The sequence below is a fragment of the Schistocerca piceifrons genome, chromosome 3 (assembly GCF_021461385.2).
Source record: "Schistocerca piceifrons isolate TAMUIC-IGC-003096 chromosome 3, iqSchPice1.1, whole genome shotgun sequence".
In the NCBI taxonomy this organism is placed as follows: Eukaryota; Metazoa; Arthropoda; class Insecta; order Orthoptera; family Acrididae; genus Schistocerca; species Schistocerca piceifrons.
Window position 1 is genome coordinate 717,857,693 of NC_060140.1, and position 22,107 is coordinate 717,879,799.

Below are 22,107 nucleotides of genomic sequence, written 5' to 3' on the forward strand. Positions count from 1 at the left end.
GCAACAATCCGCCGATTCATTTCAAAGCACAGCAAATTTAAATAGTACGAGCGGAAGAGATGTTATGAACACACCTCATCCAGGAAGCCCATACGCAAATTTTCCAGCTAAACCAGAAGTTGGAGTATTAGCTGATATAGTAGAGCTTTTTTTTCTGTGAAGTTGGTATGTGATACCGCTAAATTAAAATAGTGCCAGTTGCCAGCCTTGCAACATGTTGCACTTATCGGAATGCCCTCAGCTGTTTCTTAGTCCCAAAGGCTGCTTTTCCCCTTGACGGAGCCAACAGAGTAGGACTGGGATTCACCAGAGACGAGCTCGCCCCGTAGCAGGCAGGCCGTTTCGTGCGCGCGGAACGGTTGCGCATGCCTGTCTGCGCAAGATGTACGGCCAGGGCCCTGACGTACGAGCGTTCCCCGCAGAGGTTAGCGCATTGCCTGCGGGCGTGATGTCAGTGCCAAGAAAGTCGCTGCAAAGAACCGTGTTTAAGGCAAAGGCTCTGCAGAAAATGTCAGTGGAAAAACGGCCGCAAAGCCTACTTATGTCGCAACACGTGGCTATCGCAGGTGACTCAAACGCACAACGAACTACGGCGAAAGAAAATCCTCTTTTATCGACTTGTCAAACGGTCTTGCCCGTGACAAGTAGTAAAGATAGCAAACGAAACATAGTGGCTTCGAAAGGATATTCGAAGTGTAATGGATTTATGTAGGCGAGTGTTTCTAGATTTTCAAAACCCTTTCGATTTTGTACTATACAATATCCAAAAGAAGCGTTGATACAGGATACTTAGTCTGATTTGAGACCAGACACAGTACTTCAGTCCAAGTTGAACACATCCCAGTTGGAGAGTAATTTATTGGTACAGGAGTAATTCTAGATGTGTCCCAGAAATGTACTATAGGACTGCAGCTGTTCGTATTATATTTTAATGACTTAGCTGATATACCAAGTAGAAATATGACTTTTCGCAAATGACATAGTAAACTATTTGTTTAAATTTATAGTAGCGTCTAGTAAAATTCGACAAAATTGTTGCTTAGTGCAATGACTCGTTCTTAATGTAGACAAATAGAAATTATGTCCTTAATGAAAGAAATTTGGCAACACGAGACTGTCGTAAATAGAGTCGGCCATCTAATGCAAATACGCGAGTGTAAAATTTCAAGCGCACAATAACTAGAACAGTCACAGCTTCAGACGTAAGTGAAACAAATATTAGGCTTGTAATCATTAAGACACTGGAAAACATTTCACTTACGAAAGATATTGGCTGAAATTTTTGTTGCTCTTCCTGGAATACTACTCTATTTCATAGGCTACATGTAGGGTCTGACTGACAGTGTTCATAGCGCTATACAGAGAGAAGCAAAACTAGTGATTACAGAATTGTCTGACTGGCGTACATCTATTGTTGTTGTTGTTGTTGTTGTTGTTGTTGTTGTCTTCAGTCCTGAGACTGGTTTGATGCAGCTCTCCATGCTACTCTATCCTGTGCAAGCTTCTTCATCTCCCAGTACCTACTGCAACCTACATCCTTCTGAATCTGCTTGGTGTATTGATCTCTTGGTCTCCCATTTTTACCCTCCACGCTGCCCTCCAAAGCTAAATTTGTGATCCCTTGATGCCTCATCTATAGAAGTGTTGAAACACCTAAACTAAGAGTATCTACCGCGTACTGGCGTTCAGGACAGAATCAATTGACACTTTTCAGCCTCTTACATGACATTCGCGTCCTGACCGTAAAGATAAAATACCTATTAGTAACCGCAGAGAGATACGAACAATCATTCTTCTCTCACATTTGGGATTGGAACAATGCTCAGTCTGTGTTCCAATTGATATGCCAATTTCTTTCTATGCGTTTGGATAATGTGAGAGTGACTCTCACTCACCTGTTGCATTTACTGTCTGGTTGTAAGTGGTGGTGGAACCGTCTATCCAGTTACTGGAACTAATGTAGGAGGAACAAACCAGGCTTGAAGTGCAAGGCTTTAAAGCCTGCTCCTTTCGGGCGCCAGTCCGTGATCTTAATTGTTGCGTTTTCATATTCGGTAGCACACTTACGGCGTAACAAGAGATGCAGAGGGGTACGAAGCGCTCTGCGACTGTACAGACGCTACGTTACGTCAGGACAAACGTCATAAGAGAAGAATACGTCCGTTACGACAGCGGAGGAGTCGAGGGAGATACGTATCGGTCGTATAATGAGATGAAATGTATCCACTCCGGACGCATATCTTACGTTGCCGTGGGTTGCGAAGAGATTTGCGGACACTGCGGTGCGTCCATCATTGGCCGGCGCTATTACCTTTCCTTCCAGCCAGCGCTATCGTTCTCCAGGGAATGTGGGCCGCTGTTTTCTCAGAGCCTCGAAGAGGCCTCGCGTCTCGAGACGGCGGGCGTCCTTGTGGAGAAAGGCGCGGAGCGAGCAGCCGTGTGAGTGGGCAGGCGCCTCGCCCACGCCTGCTAATGGACAGCCTGGTGCTCGATATCCGCCCCTCTTCAGTACCCTATTTGGACTGTAAACTCGTCAGTCAGTCTAACGTCATAATGGACACGACATGTGGAGTGTGAGAAAGCCCGAGAAGAAAAAACATGACGTGTGACTGATGTCCTAATGATTATCCCCATCCTACCCCATACTGTCCACTCAACCTTTCTTACTTACATAGTACAGCAACTCTATTAAAATAAAGTGAGAACAATTTAGTGTGAAAGGGGGGACTGTCGTTTCGCCTTGGCCCGCGAGCACACCATGGTTGCAGCTGCAACAGCTCACTGTTGTTACTAGCACTTGAGGGAGTGACCAGAAGGCATGATCAACCTCATTCCCGATTGGTAGCTGGCATGAGGGTTGTCAACCACGTTATTCTGATCGTGTATAGTTCGCCTAAAATGATGTAAGCTGCAAGTTGCCAGATCATATTCGAAAAAAATCTATTTTCTGTGGGTAGACCTACTCTGTGAATTATCATGCGCATCCCTATGCCTTGCCTTTTATTATGTGTTGTATCCTAGCCAGTAATGCCAACCGAGCCCGCTGCCAAAAGGTTGGCAGCATCAAAGTACGGACGCCGTCCGCATAAGCAGCGCCAGCGAGACAGGAAATCGCCGCAAGTCTGCGCGCGCCACCGCTGGCTTCTTAAGCGCTGGAGTCGCGAGCGCTAGGACAGTTCTGTATTCGCCGCTCAGTTGTATACTCGCCTCCGAATTGTGTACTTGCTAGTCAGTTGTGTGTTCATCGCAGCAGAGTAGTTGTTTGTCGTCAGCCGACGCTGACCTAGCCGCTCCGACTCGAACTAGACAGATTTCTGTAGACACCGAGTTCACTACTGTGTTTCTGTATCTTCAGTAATAAAGATAAGTACCGACTTATATTTAATCAGAGTGTTTGGGGTTTCATCTTTCTGTTTACTGTTCCAGCGGACCGGTCGGCCCGCTATTAAAAATGTGGCGGTGACTTCGTGAGCCATTTCCACAGCCAAGTGTTTGTCACTACGAACACCGGCACAAAATTATGCGCTCTTGTGCGGAACTTAAGAACGCAATATTTTGCGCATGATTTGTCACTGCCAAGTAACATTGCTTTATGAGACTTCAACCACACATAGAACTGCTACAGTACAGTACAGAAGATGATTGAAAGAAATGAAATACGCTATGACACGAACAGAAATGACACGTCATTGAAAAGACAATAACTGCACGGAAGTCGCTGCGATTTATGATGGTACCCTGAACATTACGAAAGGCAAGACATGTTTCTTAATAGGGTGTGTCATCACGGACAGCAATCCGTGCTCTGCAACGTGCTCACATGCTGGTCCGGTGGTTCCATTCTTCCATCAGCGTCATTGACAATTGCTGTCATTTGTGCACGTGGACGCGCTTTCTCCACTGCATCCCACATGTGCTCGATGGGATTTAAATCTGGGGAACAGGTAGGCCGGTGCATTCACCAAATATGTTCCAACAGCTGCTATATGGGCGCTGTTCGATGCTGTTGCGCATTGCCATCCATAAAAATGAAGTGAGGTCCGAATGCACCTCCCGAAAAGACGTACGTGAGGAAAGGGTATAGTATAATATAGTATAGTATGATGCTCTTGGCACCATATGAAACGGTTGCGCCGATGTGGGGATATCAACGGAACACAACGTACTGGTCGTCGGGCAAAGAGACCACCCCCATGCGGCCTATAAAACTTAGCTGCAATTGCACCTGCTGTCTGACCTAGGACCCTTCTTGTCTGCTGCTGTAATTAAGCGTGGTTGACCGCGTCTTCTCAGCGCAGCGGTGTCTATGATTCGGAATACTCTCCACGCAAGTAAAATAATGCTGTGAGTAATACCAAACTTCTGGCCTACAATCTTCACACTTCATCTCTCTTCCAGTTTGCCAATAATTCTTCCCTATAGGAAGTCACCCAGATGTCTCCGGACCGTGTTATATTGAGCAACACAGCGCACCGTAACTACTCGCTATTTGCCACTCACTCTCTTTCCCCGTTTCTTCCACTGCCTTGTGTTGCGGGGCCAGCCCCATTTGGCGCTATAGTCATGCTGAACTCACGCCATGTGACTCAGCTTTCTGTATACCACAGGTCCTAAAGTTTTGCAGTGCAATATAATACATTCCTGTACCTCAAGGGAGAGTTTGACAGAGGCACCAGAGTTCCATATATCTGCATAGCTGCTCTACTGTTAAAGAGTATGTTAGTATACAGTTTATGGTGGAAAACTACTCCGATGTCATTCTTTTTCCAAATTTAGTTCTCTCTACATTAAAGTGCAGCAATTTAGAGCGACGGCGTACGCCTTATTGCTGTTTCGTACACTGTTGTGTATGCTGCTTTGACAATGGCTTTACTGCGAAATTTTGCAGTAGTTCAACATGACCGCGGCTAGTCAAGCACTGTGGTGCTCGGAACAATCTTCGGATTGATTACCGGTTTACTCACTAAATGAGAAAACAGCAGAAGGAGCATGATTCAAACTAGCTAACCGCTTGCAGAAAAAGCGAGCTGTTACGAAATTTGAGTCTGGCAATATGAAAATAAGTTGTGTATCGAAAATGCCGCAGAGTACCTTCCTCCGGGGAGAGGTAATCGCTGTTGTCCGCCAGCTGGCAGCCGACGTGGCGGCATTCCGCAGCCGTGACCTCCGCAAGGCGCAGGTCACTGCGAGCGAGCGGTGCCAACCTTAACAGTTCAAAGCGCCGCGCAGCGAGAAGACATTCTATACTGCACACAAAACGTACTGCAGGTCGGCAAGGAATAACCTCACTGTTGGAATTAACAACGTAACTTTAAAAAATTAGAAGCTTAGAGGTTTTGAGCAGGAATAAATATATGTTTAAGAGACTTGTCTCTGTTTCTATGGCGTAGGGAAGGCAAGCAGATCAATATTCCCGCGAACGAACAGCTAATGTAACCAATAATTAGTACTTCTGTCTTGTGGCAGGTCTTAGCCACGTCTCCCTGTATTGTGCTTACTTCTTTAGTTCCACGTAGTCATCGCTTTCCCCAATGATACTATCCCTTGGTTGGTATCTCCTCCTCCTCCTCCCTTTACCATTCCTTTAATCTTTTGCTGCAGAAAATACTGGCGTTTCTAGATGTGGCATAGTCAATTTTATTTTCCCTGTAACATGCAGGAGGTTTATGTTCTCCCCGAATCTTCCCAACACCTCGTTCCCCATCCAATCTTCTCAACGCACTCCAGTTTCTTCCATACCCAAGTTTCCTGTGCATCCAACTGTCTCTACATTCCGTTGTTCAGATTGCTACATGTGTAAAATCGCGTTCCAAATACTGGTTGATCAAAAAGTCAGTATAAATTTGAAAACTGAATAAATCACGGAATAATGTAGATAGAGAGGTACAAATTGACTCACATGCTAGGAATGAAATGGGGTTTTATTAGAACCAAAAAAATACAAACGTTCAAAAAATGTCAGATGACGCTTCATCTGATCAGAATAGCAATAATTAGCAAACAAAGTAAGACAAAGCAAAGATGATGATCTTTACAGGAAATGCTCAATATGTCCACCATCATTCCTCAGCAATAGCTGTAGTCGACGAATAATGTTGTGAACAGCACTGTAAAGCATGTCCGGAGCTATGGTGAGGCATTGGCGTCGGATGTTGTCTTTCAGCATCCCTAGAGATGTCGGTCGATCACGATACACTTGCGACTTCAGGTAACCCCAAAGCCAATAATCGCACTGATTGAGGTCTGGGGACCTGGGTGGCCAAGCATGACGAAAGTGGCGGCTGAGCACATGATCATCACCAAACGACGGACGTAAGAGATCTTTCACGCGTCTAGCAATAATTTTTTTGTTCTAATTAAACCCCATGTCATTCCAAGCATGTGTGTCAATTTTTACCTCTCTATCTACATTATTCCGTGGTTTATTAAGTTTTCAAATTTATACTGACTTTTTGATCACCCGGTATATAGCATTTGGCCCGCGTAACCATTTGTTATTTTTATGACCTTTTGCTACTGCTATGTACAAAAGTAGTACGCAAAATGAGTTCCACTAGGTTCTACACTTAAGCTACCGGCAGTACACCTGGCGATAAACCTTTTCCTTAATGATTATTGGAAAAATCCTCTCCCTCTAATACCTTGTTTTGCTCCTTGCGATTGTAAACGTATTCTTTCAGACAAATTATCAGCCAACTTGTCCTTTGGCACTGTGTCTTGTAAAGTTTTCCTTATGCTTGCACGTAGTTGTGATTCTCGTGAAACTGACTTTGCAGAAACAAGCGTAACTTGCAGACGAGAGCCGAACGAGACTATCTTAATTTACACGTGTTGTTGAAATGTATTACGCTGACAAGGCTTTTGCGCCGAATCATCTTAGGAATGTGTGTCAAACTAGTATTACCTAACGGCAGGAAACAAATTTCATCTCAGTTATAGTGGTTTTGAGTCCTTTATAAAGGATAACTTAACTCTTAATATGTGACGGCGCACGCACCATGTCCAATGCAAGCAGCTGTTTTAACTGTATTGTTGACAAAATGTTTACAATATCTGTTCTAGTTAGCAAAATCAGTTTTAATTGTATTGTGAGCGAAATACTTGCATCTGTTCTATTTAGCGGGTACCATACATTGTGGTTATATTTCGACTTTGCCGAATACCAATTAATCTACTGTGTATGAAGAGTGCTAACCGAGTGCTCCTTGGATGAAATTTTGAAAACCCAGTCTGTTTAGTACACAAATTATTTCCTGTGAGAGTACTATGAGGAAGCAGTGATGTTTTTACGCTCTCTGCCAAAGGGCTGGGCAATGGCCTGATGCAGCGATGCAAGTGTTCTTCGAATCTTATTTGTGTTTTATAAGCTTACAATTAGAGTAGTACGAATTAAAAAAAAAATCAGCATGAGTTGTTCTACTAAGCTACTGTTCTACAAGATTATTCTCAAGGAAATATCAGGAACTTTATGTTAATCGACTAGAACGTTTCTTAAGGAATGGTTGGTACGAGAAACGTTTCCAGTGATAATACTTTCCTGAGGCTGCACGCCATGCACTTGCCTTCTCCGCTGTTTCAGTCTTGTTAATTACTGAAAGGGGAAGCTTACCACACCCACTCTGACATACAATACCACGTCTACCAGCTGTCTCACCGTCTTTCGTTGATACATGCAACGGTGAAGACTGTTCGTATACATATTGTTGGGTTGTTTGGTTCATGGGAACAAATGCCAATCAACTCTCAGATAAGACACCGTGTATACAGTCAACCTTTAACAGAAAAATTCTTTATCGTACCATGTTCTCAGACAACGCAGTTGACTACCCAGTTCAGTCATGATCTTTCGTAGGTCAAGCCGTTTCCAAGTTTTACTGAACTACTACATGATCTAGTCTAAGCCACTTTGACACGGACGAAAAAGTTCTTGCAGCGTGACACATGGGCAGTCTTACGCCGTGGCATCACTTTTTACCTGTTTACTTTTTTCCATTACTATGGATACAGAGCCACTGAAAATCATCTAGGTCCTTAGGCCGCGACATATTTCTTCAGAAGATCGACGTTTCGATTTCTCTGCTGGGATTTCTTCTGGATCCTGTGGAGTCCAGTGTAGACTGCGCGCCACCACTTCTAGTTGCGGTAGAAGTGACGCATAGAGCGTTTCCTAGTTTGTGGAGACGGCCGACAGAGGTCTCCTCGGCGGGCTTGCCCGCGGCCGCGCAGCGCAGCGGACATGGAAGGTCAACGACCTCGCTCTGTCTTCCTGGTTGCGGGCGTGCGGCCAAGGCCGAGGGTGTAGCTGGCCAGAGGAGAGACGCAAAAATTTCACTCGTCTTTGCCTTATATTGACAGGTCAGAACCGAAAGCTGGCCCTCTGACTGTGCGTGGCACAATAATTTACTTTTCTCCAACTGGTGTGGCTAACGGTTCGTTACAGCACGCGGAAGTGATGCCCACTTAGGAGCACTGTGTGGACATAAAATCTGACAATCAGCCCCCTCTCTCCCCCTGTGTGTGTGTGTGTGTGTGTGTGTGTGTGTGTGTGTGTGTGTGTGTGTGTGATATTCGCTACAATATTATTGCATCTGGGAGTGGGGGCACTTCGGTCAGCTTGTCCTCAGGTTTCATCGTGTTTTATCACGAGGACATGTTGAACCACTTGACAGTATACGTACAAGTGTCCTGAAAGCGTTCAGCGTGATGCATTTTCCTCAGTCACCACTGTGTGTGTTTACTGTAACGTCAAGTATCCGATAACGACCATCGCAGGCCAAGTGCAATACTATCGTAGTTGAATAGCATAAGCTATGTGCTTACTTGCAGAGATCGAAACAATTATTGCTATTTCAGAAAGATTTTAGAACACGGTAAGATCTTGATAAAATAATTTACTTTTTCCTTCCTACCTTAATGTCCACAGTATTTTTTGTTTCATTTGCTAGTACTCTTAATACTTTAACTGTAGGTCTATCCTCAGAATTTGTTCACTTTTTCAGTACTTTTAATTGATTACAGGGAAACAAAACATCTCCAGAAGACGATTAATGGTGATCGGTTTGAACAAATGGATGATTTACAAAAGGCAATGAATGAGAAAATTAACATACGGTTAAAAGGAAACTACTTTGTTCAGAATAAGCTATCTGCATAACACTTCTCACAGAGAAGAAACTGGACGTAAGTGTACCATGGGTTAATAAATCGGAGACTGCTCTCGTGTGCAAGAGTATGGTTGTTCACTACAAATATTTGGAGGATGCCACAAACAATAATAGATAGGCACTATCATGAGTGTCAGCCCCAGCTCTTGAGGAAGACAACGAAGAAAAGGTAGTTATGGCCTAGAAATATTAGAAAAAATAGGCGACTGGACAAATCTCGAGAACATTTTCCATCGTTGCCATGCAGTTATTCCTCTATACCGTCAACAATGTTTAATTAAATATTTGCTGCAACGTTTTCTAATATCGAATTGATCAAAAGACTATTTTATGCCATCGTACCAAAGTGACTAATAGTTCAAGACGACCCAGTACAGTTCCGAAAGAAATCTTGAACTACATTAACTGAATCAGTTTGAAAGATTCTCTGGGAGTGCATTTAGTACGGCTGAATTGAAACACCATTACTTGACACAATCGGTAACGGTGCTGGTCTATTTACAAGCTTGTATAATTATTTCGTCACTACCACGTAATTACTGCAATATTCACTTTACCGGTTTCAGCAATTTATTACCACCTTCAGATGTGATCGTCATGGTACATAAACTCAAATTATATGCAGTCTGATCATAGTACAATGTGGTAAAATTGTCCTTTGTGGTAAAGTCGGTGCGAAAGAAGTAAATGGTCTACGTTAAAGCATCTAACAATCCACCGTGGAGCAAACGCTAAAGGCGCAAGGAAACACGCAGCTCGACTAGTTATCTCTGACCTTGGGCAAACCGTACCACTGTCGTCCCAGAGGGCTGCGACTTTACTGTAGTCCACCTTATCTGCCGATTGCATTATCGCAAGGTTAAAAGACTCATTTTCTTACTTTCGAACGGTCACAGGAGTTGAACAAACTCCGCTAAATTCACATGTATGTTCTTCATATTAGTGTTCCGGAGCTTGTTTTAATAATTTAGTAAAGTTTAAGGAAACTAGTTTGTTGGGTTTTCAACTACCACATTATCATGCCAATTATTTCTCAGCTGTTATTCATGCAAATTTTCGAATTATTCTGCGATGTACTTTAAATAAATGTAAAACCCTCTTCGCATAACCGAGAACCCAAAAGCTAAACCTTTAAGAAACCTGAAAGAATGGAAAGCCTCCAAGAGTTCTGGAGCAAAACCAGACATAGTAGGCCCTCAAGTAGGTCCTGTAATTAGTAATTACCTTTATTACATTTAGATCACAATAATTCGTATCTATGTAGATGAGTGCCCTCATCAACATACGAAGTGCACGTTCAGGGGCTTTAAGCTGGACTCGCAGGTGCCGAAGTCTATTGTAATGTAATTTGAACAGAGGAAGAAAGCTGGGAGGAAAATATGGTTGCCAGACAAAGTGATTAGTTCGTCTCGCTTTGAACCGTCTACGAACCGTCGAGCAACATTTGAACTCTGAAAAGAGTAAAGGCGTCTACACTTGCAACTAAACTTGTCGATTTAAGCGGCTGAAGAGCTAAGGCCCAAACCACCGAACAACTCCATACGACAGTTATCTATTATATTTTTTGACGTTGTTCACGTTATCACGATGCTATTCACTATTTGTGGTAGCACTTTCATCATCATATTAGTATCCCAAACAAGTCACTGTAGCCCTCGTGCTTTCTGACTTTGATGATTCCGTCACATTAAAATTCACATTGGGTCAAGTTTTATGCTCTGGTGTAAGCGACCGTCAAATTTCAGCTGTCTTCATTAACTCCCTGGGTAAGATTCCTCACAGATCAGAATGCTATCTGAATACAACATGCGATGGAACCATTTGTGATAAACCACTTCAATATTCAAAGGAACTGGCCTTGTCACTTATTTTTCTATATGCGTCCGACAGTACACATCTGATTAAAATTTTTGCATCCCTAGTCCCCAGATAATCTCTCCCTCTCTCTCCCTCTAACACCTGCACATGATGAGTTTCAGGGTACAATGGACATGAATCACATCTTCGGATCCATAGTAGATGGGGTAAGCACCAGTGGCAGGCTGTGCTGGAGTTGCAGCTGTGAACGTACGGCCCCCTGGTGAGAGGTTGCAGCGGACGCTTATAGCGGTAAACTCTGAGCACACGTGCAACTTTAAAAGTTACTCAACAACGTACACCTGCGCCGAGGCGGAAGCACGTCACTCGGCTAAATAAAAGGCCGACTCCACAGCGGTACTGGAGACCAAGTACATTCCTAAGGAGGAATGGGGCAATTAACTCCCTGTCTGGTTCCCGTACCCATGTTACGCACTGAGTAAAATAATCCGCATACTTACTCTGAACCGTAGTCCGTTCACTAAGCAGTCTGGAGTTGTAGCTTCTTCAACCAGTACTGATTGTCGCGTGTATTAGAGTTTAGGTCAACTCCGGTGCAGCTATCCGGGTTCATTCATTCATCGTCATTTCGGCTAACTTATGAACTACTTTAGTCACTCATCTAAGATTTGTACGTGATATGTGTTACCATTCTAATAGACTGAGACAGCAAACGGGGGATCGGAAACTAAACGAAGACTAAAGAACAGCTACTTCGCGACAGATAGGGCATCAAAGACCAAGTACGACGGGATCTGGGCAATCAATGAGGAGAAACGCGAACGTGTACTTTAAGACGCTATCCGAAAATTCACATTATTTAGAGAAACAAATGAAAATATTAATCAGAACGGGTAGATGCATTGTGTTTCTCCCGATTGCAACACTGCACACATTCCCTCGGTAAGGCCAATGGAGAGGAAGAAAGGAGGAATTAATTTAGTATAATATTGAACTAACACGTCAACGGTGCTTTCACGTCCGCATTATGGATAAGGAGAATGCCTTGACTCCAGCAGAATTTTCTCAGTGTTTGCAGGAACATTTATAGGGTTGAGAGACCGAAGACGGACGACCTCAATACAAAACCACTTAAAATAATTTTAGCTTGTTAACCCATTTCTCGCTGTCCACATTTTACCTCCATGCAGTGAGATGTGCCAGACGTGCAGCTCCAAAAACTTCGAAGTTTTGGGCCAAGAAGCCTGTTAACCCAAATAGGAAAATTACTTAATCTTCTGTTTTGCTTGTCTTTTCTAGAAATAACAAGGGGTCGTTCTCATAAATATAAGGAACTGTCACAGCTGACGCCTGTTGATGCAGAAGCGGTTTGTCCGATGTCGATTTACGGCAGCAACACAAAGGGGGAGGATGATACGAGGTCCCTGGAAATCGTTCTCTTCGCCTGTCAAAACGGACCGGGAATTTAAAAAATTCCAATATCGTACTGGTATACTTATTTCTAGGCAAGCTGTTATTACGCTAAATTCCATGCTAAATGTTACTTTAGACTAATAAGTGCAGCTCTCTACATCCTGAATGCAGGTTTGAGCTCCGCAGTGTTTTTTAAGTAACAAGCCAGTTACAGGGCATCCACAGATTACAGAGGACTTCGGACCACGGCGCAGTTTGACACTTCATATTAACAAATGATGGTGCAAGTAAGGGATAAATAATACACGATACTCGAACCGAAGGAATTATAGTTCCGAAGCTGTGTAAGAAAGTCCAACTTCTGAAGCGGGTAAGCACGGAATGTAATCAGAACGTCTCAGTGCAGAGCCGTACTGAATTAAATTTCTGTTCTGAACTCCTACTTAGAAGTCCAACAAACGTAAGGCCCCTCCCCCAATCTCCACAAATGACAACTTTTAAAATATCAGGAAAACAACGCTTGCGAATAATAGGAATGCAACTGTGCATATAACTAATGAATTTAGTTTCTAGATCCTATAAAAGCTGTATGAAGCAACTAATGCAAACCTAATAATATGCCTTCTATAAGAAGCCGGGTTACATCATTCATTGGACAGTAAGCACAGTCGGAGCACGCTGAGATTCAACAATATTTTTACGAAATTTTCTTGTTCAGCCATCAAGTTCTGCGCTTTATGAGGCAGCAGGATAAACAGTAGAATCGACTAAATGTTCTAACAACTGATGGGCTCTAAGTTGTAGAAAGAGCTAACTGGTACGATTGTTTTTAGTTAACATAGCCTGCTAACTCACTACTGGGTAGAAAAATACATGCTTGTGCTTTCTGGACGGGATGTTATGAAACACTGTGAAACATCGCACTAAAAAACAACCACCTCGCTGATTATTCCTCAATGCTGAAAGATTTCGTCGGGTCCGCGTTATTAAATGTAAAAAAGTGAAAAACCGAGATGCCTTGAGAGAACCATTGCATTTTTCCCGGAATGGAGTTTTAAGTTAAGAAACTGAATAAAAAATTTTTTCTCCCACCTCAGAAATATTTAGTAGGCGTATAGTTTACATATAATATTCGTGATGCACGCTACCTGTGGCAACAACACGGGAGTTACGTTTTTTAAGGCTCCTCTCCTGATCCACTATTGAAGTCTCCAGTGCAAACGTTTTCTGTGTTTACGGAAGGTATCAGACACTTTATGTGTATGATTTTAAATACGTTGTGCTGTTACTAAACCAATTTAAACACACATGACGCATATGCTTGCTTTGACATCTACGGAATCTAGGACCCAGGTTATGCTTATGAATGAAATGATTCCACTTCGGAGATGGAAATTCGGAATGTCTGCATAATACTCTTGTCATTAAGGTTTTAACTTATCGAAAATACTGACAGTAATCTGAAAGTAACCAAGAAAGTCCGGAGACATTTAATGCCTTCCGTCTGTTTAGCACGCAGGCGGACTACGCCGAACTTCTAGCAAGTGTGGCATGCAGTTCTGAAAGCATTATGTGCTACAATACTTCCAAAGCTGATTTCGTTTTCTCCGTGATTCACACATTTTAAGGACCATGGAGATGAGCCAATGAATGTATAAGTTGTTGTAACCACAAAAGTTTAGAGTTTGCGAGTCCTCTTACAGAAGTAGATGAACGCGACTGTTCCGGGAAGAGGAGAGGTGTATTGCTTGTTTGTCTATCCAGCAAATTCGGTGATGCGTAACACTATACAAAAGAAGGAAAGTGAACATTTCATGCAACCAACTAACAATAGTACACAAGAGACAGCCAACTGCGGACCGAACTATTGTGATCACTTAGCGTATAGTATGATCCACGTAATTAAATGTTGCAGGGCCCCAGAGTGACCTTCCAGAAGGCACGTGGTAGATGTCAGAAGGTATTAGTTGTGGCCCCTTGACTAGAAGGGGAACTGCCGTGGAGTCGGGAACCTCGCCCCCCGGTGCATTCCTGGGCGCCCATTGTCATGTTAAGAGCTGGGGGGAGAGCGCGCCGGGCCCAACAACAGCACCGGCGACTTCCCTGTCCATCATCTCTGGCACCAACGAGACCCAGCCTCCCACGGGACACAATCTTACAGGTGCTTCTCGCTACCTACAGGCTTATAGGAAATACCGTATTGAGGCGTTCGACTATAATGACTAAACTATTGACATCCTGCATCCCTCTGCAGGTCAGTTACGAACTTAGCGATGCTTGTCACCCAGTAATTGGAACGAATCAATGCTAAAGGGTGAAACCTTAATTTTGATTTATTAATGGTAAGTTTGCCGACAAGCAATTGCGTACACTGAGAATGGGTGTACACATACAAAACATTCAATATTATCACAATGGTCCTGGACAACGGCAAGTGAGGGAGATCAATATTGTCTAATATGGTCGAGTTATCATCACCAAAAGGAATTTTCAGACACTTTTCTCAGAACAATTTTTTGTCCTCTTGCTCTTCCTAGGCGTCATATTTGTAGAAAGGATTTCAACCAGTGCTGTTTCCAGCATTTTAAAATTGCGCATATTCAGGGTTTTCATCAGGACAGTTTCAAAAAAGGACAGTATCCCTCTCGAGAGGGAAACAGAAATGGCGGTAAATAGAAATTCGTATAACACATTAGCCTCTCAAAAGGCTAGTTACGTCCAGTATGTAGTTCACAAGTCTTATGTCACCTATTGCACCCATTGGACATAGTATGAGCCTGACTGCGCCGCGAATCCTCTTCCATGTCCTCCGGACGTCATGACAAGGTCAAAATCTAAGGTCGCGGAAAATATACCAAACATTCTGAGAATCTATTAGAATAAAAAACCAATAACGATTTATCGCTGCGTTAAACGAGAGTGGGATTAATATGGGAGTTCCTGAAAGGGATGGAAAACCCAGAAGGATCTTCGCCGAACCGCGGTAGGTCGAATTTCGCGAAGTTGTAGTTGTGGGAGAGGAAGGCCGTGTAGCGGTTTCGTCAGAATTGCAACTCTCTTGCTCTCTGCTGTTGCTGCACATTTCTAAGCGGAGATTCGACTCACTAGGAGCAAGAGCGAATACGGTATGCTATTTTAGTCCGTCCTAGTATAAGGAAAACACGGGAAACTTTCCTCTTAGCGAATTTCCTGTTACACGGGCATTACAGTGAGTCTAGATGGTTTACTGCCTTTGCTCAGCTTCCACTACCAATGCCACGTAACCGAACGGAGGGGAGGAGGGGCTGAGTCCGATATCTTAGAGCATCCCAGTTGCTTATTAGAAGTTCGTTTCTTTTACACAGTCTCCGAGCACTTTACCGTATTGTTATAATAATTATTATTAATTTTTGCTTTGCTGTTAATGGCATCTGGACAAGTGAGAGACATTAAAAGGAAATTACTTATGGCTAATCGAACATGGTCCCATCTTTGCACTACCACAAATTATGTCTTCACTCTATAGTACTTATCTGCAAAAGCAGGACTAGAATAACACTTTTCCCCGTATTTAATTCGAAAATTTCGATCGGCAAGGTCTAACTTTACACCAACTAACCACGCTGCAAAGGGGAACTGTCTTGTAAACGAAATCAAGATTTTAGTGGAACGTACAGGTCTCTTCTTAACATTGACAGCATCACCTCAAACGTGGAAAGGTGTCAGGTGGGACACCAAGTACAAAAATTTCACCATAAAAATTTTAAATCGAGCAGCGTCATGTTCTGTTGAGAGCTTCATGATGTCTTCCTGGAATGAACTTATAATATGGTAATCCGCTTTGACCTTCACGCGTTGATCAACATTTGATACGATAATATCGACAGTGAAACCAGCATCGTGCCGCGAACGTAGCTTGTGAGCTGATTACAGTAAACAACTGTCAGAATATAACTTGAGTAATACCTTGTGAAGGGGTTACTGCAGTGAGGAGCGGGGGGGGGGGGGGGGGGGGCGGAAGGTGAGAACGATGTTATTGTCCTCCTGCACGGCGGAACAATCTCAAAAAACTTAACCCTCAGTTTCGAACTTGCTACGTCAGACAGAAATCCTTCCTTCGGCTTACACCGAAAGTACTACGGCTGCCCCACAAGAGTTTATTTGATGCCGTGAGTTATTAAAGAATTCCTCAGGCGGAAATTTATTGCTGTCGGTTATTCATATAACTTACGCGCATTACCGATTTCGAAACATACCATCGTCAGATATATCAAGGAAACTAACGACAACTATACCGACTCAATGAAATACTTCCATTCTAGGATATCCGATAATCGTCGGTACCCTGTCACAAAATACACCCTACCATACCATTTTTACAAAAGTAGGTAAGATCACGTAAAATCATGTGAAAACTATTACCTTTTTGGTAGTACAAACGAAACGGACTACCAACCAAAACAAATGCTGCATTGTGTATTCCGAAATCTACCATGTATGTTATGTGCATAATCAACATCACTAATGAGCATCTTTAGGAAGTCTAATCTTTCACATAGTAAAATACATTGCAGCTGCATGCCTCCAAGACAACATTGTCAGCGAGATGAGGAGATTAAAATCAGGAAATTACTCTGTTTGTGGAAGGAACATCCCCCAGCTCGACTTGTTTTTCCTTGCTAACATTCCAAAGTGACGTTTTTACTGTCAGTTACATCTAACCTTGATTGCTGACATTATCCAACATAACTCAAAGCCTTGTGTCTCCGCAAAGCTTGGAAAAATGTAGTTAAAAATTAAGCAGTTGGGGCAAACCATACGGGCACACTATCAACAGGGTGTACGAGAGGTCCTCTTTTCCATGAAAATGAGGGAGAGAATGTCTGTAGCCGTCGGTCTATGCATGATCACATTCAAGAATATTTGAAAATGGAAGGACTTGAGAAAAAGTTTGTTAATGAATTATCTGATTACCTACAGGAGCGAATTGCAACCTGCCGTGCTTTCTTGGCTCAATTTCCAAAGATATCGTCTGATGAATATAGGGGAATATGGTTTTCCTAGGCTAAAGAAAATCTCCACAATGTTCCAAGATTTGGAAAACCCAACAGCCTGATGTTATGATACGGGCTGGAATTTCATTATACTTGCCCGGACTTTACAACGCCATAAAACTCATTCCGGGACTCAACATCGGCACAAGACTAATGAAAAATTGTGCGAAAGTGTTGGAGAAGCGTTTCTAAGCATAACATAGATGATCCGCAAGATGTCGAGGGCATTGGAGGCATAGATTTCTGCGTAAAGCAGGTCCTTTCAATGCATAGTTTGTGTATGTAAATACTCCAGTACAGATACACGGTTCTGACCCAGGGGTCTTGAGGCTTCTCGGATACACACTTGGACAGTGGAGTAGGAAAAAGCCCCTTAACGCCTGAAAGGCGCGCAACAAGCACGACCGCGGTGGGATGACGCAGGGGTCCCGTAGAAGACCAGAGTACTGTACTCACCTGTTGCGGAGGCTCTCGGCGGTAGCTTCTGCTGCGCCGATGGCTGAGACGGCGATTTGCACACAATGAGAGACAGCGGCTGCGCCTGGTGCTGCTGGCTCTCCGATAGCGGCGACCCGGGCGGGCTCAGAGCGGGCGCATCCTCGGTGGCGCGCTTCTGCGACTCGAGCAGGCGCTGCTGCTGCAGGTGCAGCCGGTTCTTTATCAGGAAGATCTTAGGCATCTTCGCGATTCACTCACTGCACCGAACCCAGCGATTCCTCAACAGTTACCTTCTGTCTCGGCCGCGGAGCGGCTCCTTAACATGGTCACACAGCCTCGAGGGGACTAGTCTCGCGGCAACGTTGCTGCGCACCAACACAAAACAAAAATAAAAATAAAAAGAAAATTGAGCCCACGACTATCTGCGGTCAAATTTGTGGGGTAAGTAACTTGATAATGTATCCCTCGGGGCTCTCGGAAGGGTCTAGAAGCTCAAGGTCACACAATTCCACGAAAAACATAAAATTAAAAAAAATGGAACAATTGACGACACACACTGGGAGGTGAATCGCGAAGTAACAGGTAGGATCGAGTTTCGTTTAGCGAAGACAGACGCCGAGCGAGGTATAATCCTTGCGGAGCATCCCAAGCCAGAGTTAACTGTTCTTGGCTGGCGGGCAGGCACACAGGACGGACAGCACGCAACAACCGCTGCTCGGCGACCGACTGAACCGTTGTTCGCTGCCGCTTCCTGAGTCGCGCCGCAGAGGCCACGGCGAGGAGTGGGGAGCCGCGCTCGGTTGCGGTCGGCGCCGCTCGGCCGCACTCGGCCCGCTCCGCCGCCGGCCACTGCCAAGATCACGGCGAGCCCCCCCACCACTGCGGCCTCGCTGCCACTGCGGGCGACCGCTACAGATTTGTGCCGACCGGCTTCCGCCATTGCCGCGCCGGCGGCTGCGTCCCTCCTTCGCTCTCGTTCTGCGCTCTTCAGAAATGACTAACACTTTCCGCGTTATACCGCCCCTCCCGCCTGTACTGTCACCTTTATCCACTTTTACTCTACGTAGAGGTACAATGCGCAACAGAATTGAAGGATCACTTCTTCGAAGAAGTAGTTGTCTGCCATTGCGACGCATAAGTTAGGAATTTAGCTCAAAGGTGCCTGCAACCTTCTTCAGTGATGGTGCAGAAGCGTGGGGCCCAGAAACGTCACGCTCGGGTCCGGCGACGCTGCAAACAGCAAAGGTATCGACAAATTCGGAAAAAAGTCCACACCTCGGAAGTTGAGCAATCACTTCGACACCTGTTACCTTCAAGCGCTAGAGCAGTCGCCAGGCTGAACTCGTGTTGAAGTTTCTGAGAGGAACGTTTCTAAAGTGCTCAACAAAGTTGTGTGGGTGGCACTGTGGTTGTTGCCAAACTGGGAAGTCTTAAAGGGACCCTTTGCCCTTTTATTCACGTCTATGTTAATGTTGCACTACAATGTGATGAAGCCAAATGGCTCTGAGCACTATGAGACTTAACTTCTGAGGTCATCAGCCCCCGAGAACTTAGAACTACTTAAATCTAACTAACCTAAGGACATCACACACACCCATGCCCGAGGCAGGATTCGAACCTCCGACCGGAGCTGTCGCGCGGTTTCAGACTGTAGCGCCTAGAGCCGCTCGGCCACCCCGGCCGGCTGATGAAGCCACAGGAGAATCGAAAACAGGAGGGCTGAAAAAAGTCAAGTATCCTTTGCTGCTCCGGATAACGTTGAAATTTCGTTGAATGGTTTTGAACGGTCCCTAGTGATTCCAACCCATCACAACAGCAAAAACTGCATCGCGCTGCACTCCAAAGAGCACATTCAACGGGGATGCAGCCCCACATTGCCCCTAGAGCCCCTAGAGAAAGGCTGAAACCTCGAAGGGTGTCAGCAGTGTCAAAAGTTGTCAAGAACATCTTTCTGTTGCAGATCGTACGGCGAACTGTCGTTTTTAACTGCGAAATATGTTGCGAAACGGGTGGCTTCAGTCATTTCAATTGTGAGCGGTCGTGGATCTGAAACGCCTTTCTCGGCCACGTGTAAGAAACCACGTGATTTCGATGTTGGATATTGCGATTCTGACCTCCAACGCAAGGACGTCAAAAGAAGGGATGATAGTGGGTAAGAGGGCGTATGACGACATTCACGCCGTTTCACACGTCCGTGGTGGCTTTGGGCGGAATTGTGGCGTTTTTTCCAGAACTAGACCTCACAATTTGATACGCCACTTGTCTATTTCCTCTTTTTATTTGACTATGCAAATTCGGGCAAAAATCCTTTGTATAATTTATAGGGAGTATTGTTTACGCTCCACTCAAACATTTGCACAGTACATTGAACCCGACACAGACACCAATAGAAATTTACCAAACAGTGGGAAGATTAAAAAATTGTCACTTCTGACATAGCTGATTTCGTGGGTTTTGGCAACAGATCCATAAAACTCATTCTATCTCAAAGCAGTGTAAGACGTCATGGTCTACTGACATATTCCGCCCTCACAATCATATTCTGCACATCAAGACACTTCATTCAAACCCAAACTCCATAAGATAAAGTCAATGTCGTATGAATTCAAGTAAACGATATGCGCTCCGAGGTTTTAATACTCGAGGCTGGCGTACACACACGCATTCAAGACACGACCGTCGGAGGGGTTTTTAGTTCGGGAGACACAAACCGCACGCCGGGGGGCGACCCAGCCTATCTATGTCGGCCGGTGACCGCCCGTAGAGCAGACAGCGTTTGCCCGAGTGAAAGGAAGAATGACCCCGTGTTCAACTTAAAAGCAAATTCCGCTACATTGTGTGGGAGCGCCCAGCCTACGCATTCTTTACAAATATAGCATGCAGTTTCAGTGATTTTCACAGGGAGACAGCAAACGCCAAACGCCGATGCTACAGATTTCCGGATTGGTCGCCTTAAACGAAACGTCATTCCCCCGTTTTAGAAGAGCAATGCTGATTGGCAGACGATATTTCTGACACCTTGAGCTGAAGGAGTAATGGAAGAGACCGAAAGATATACCGTCTGGCGTGGAGAGGCGACGTTCCGTTGTCGCTCTTGGAACGAGAACATGTAACGAGAGCATGCGCGCTCGTACATGTACTCAAAGAGCGAGGAACAAATCACTCCTCAGTACTTCACTGGGAGAGCACCTCTGTCGAGAGCGAATTGGAGTGCAACTCTATATTGAGTACTTGCAGTTAAGCGTTGTTCGCTGTGTTGGACCCCACACTTATTGTGCGGTGTGAACGGACAGAGTTATAGTTAAACGCCTGCAAGCGAATTTTTGAGTGGCATTGCGGTGGACTGGTTAACTGACCGGTGTACCACGCTAATAGTTAGGCTAGGGGCGAATAGCAGTCCCTGACTTCATCAAGGCGTAGGGAGAGATTGATTGGTGAAGGTCAATCCAGATAGAACGAGAGTTATCTTATTTGTCAGCAGCGAGCGGCGCAGACAGCAGTCATCGCAGCTTACGGTATTGTGCGCTACAGCTCTTGCGAGCCCCATATTTCCTCCACAACAGTACACTTCAGTGTATTTCACACACGACAGCCTCGACGCTACCTAGCAACATTCTAACGGATAATTATTCAAGTTGAGTAGTCGCGGCTCTCAGCCATTCTGCCAAGTCAATAACAATCTTAAACTTTGTATAGAAATTTCATTAGCGAATCCTATCCTTAAGAGGTAACTTCACATTCCGAAAAGAACCCAGAAATAACTTGTTCAGTTCATAGCTAAAAGTGGCATTGTGATTTCTCAGAATTTTTGCAAAATAAATAATAATTTTCGTTAGTTTCATGTTTTTCTTACACTAACTAGCACTACTCCAGTACCCAAGTATCCCACTAGTAACGTAAGAAATTTTGTGAATTTTTGTGTCATTTCCTTACAGCGGACTACTCCAGAAGATATTTATTGCTGAAAGTTTTTCAGGCATTTCTCTTTAGAACGTTAGAAGCTTCTGTCTGACTTCTGTAGTAGTGTGGGGTTGGAAATTGTATCTTGCAGGAACCACAGGGTAAAGGGTACATCTCAGATTAATCCGTTGCGCAGAATGACAGAATAGCACCCACAAGCTCACAGCAGCGATAGCTGTACACTGGATGCTTTTTTTGGAGAAGATTACTTTGATACCAGACAATGCAAAGTAAACCCACTCTTACTGTTTTAAAAGAAATTTCCGCCATTTGACTGTTAA

At 44.3% G+C, this 22,107-nt stretch overlaps 1 protein-coding gene across 1 annotated transcript in view; it reads right to left on the reverse strand.

The window, feature by feature from the left end:
* Positions 1-18,594, reverse strand: part of LOC124787839 (transcriptional regulator ovo-like) — a 129,225-nt gene extending 110,631 nt beyond the window's left edge. Inside the window, exon 1 of the mRNA XM_047254781.1 lies at positions 17,885-18,594. Coding sequence (XP_047110737.1) covers positions 17,885-18,107 — 223 coding nt within the window. The 5' untranslated portion in view covers positions 18,108-18,594. The remainder of the gene's footprint in view (positions 1-17,884) is intronic.
* Between the last annotated feature and the right edge of the window lie 3,513 nt (positions 18,595-22,107).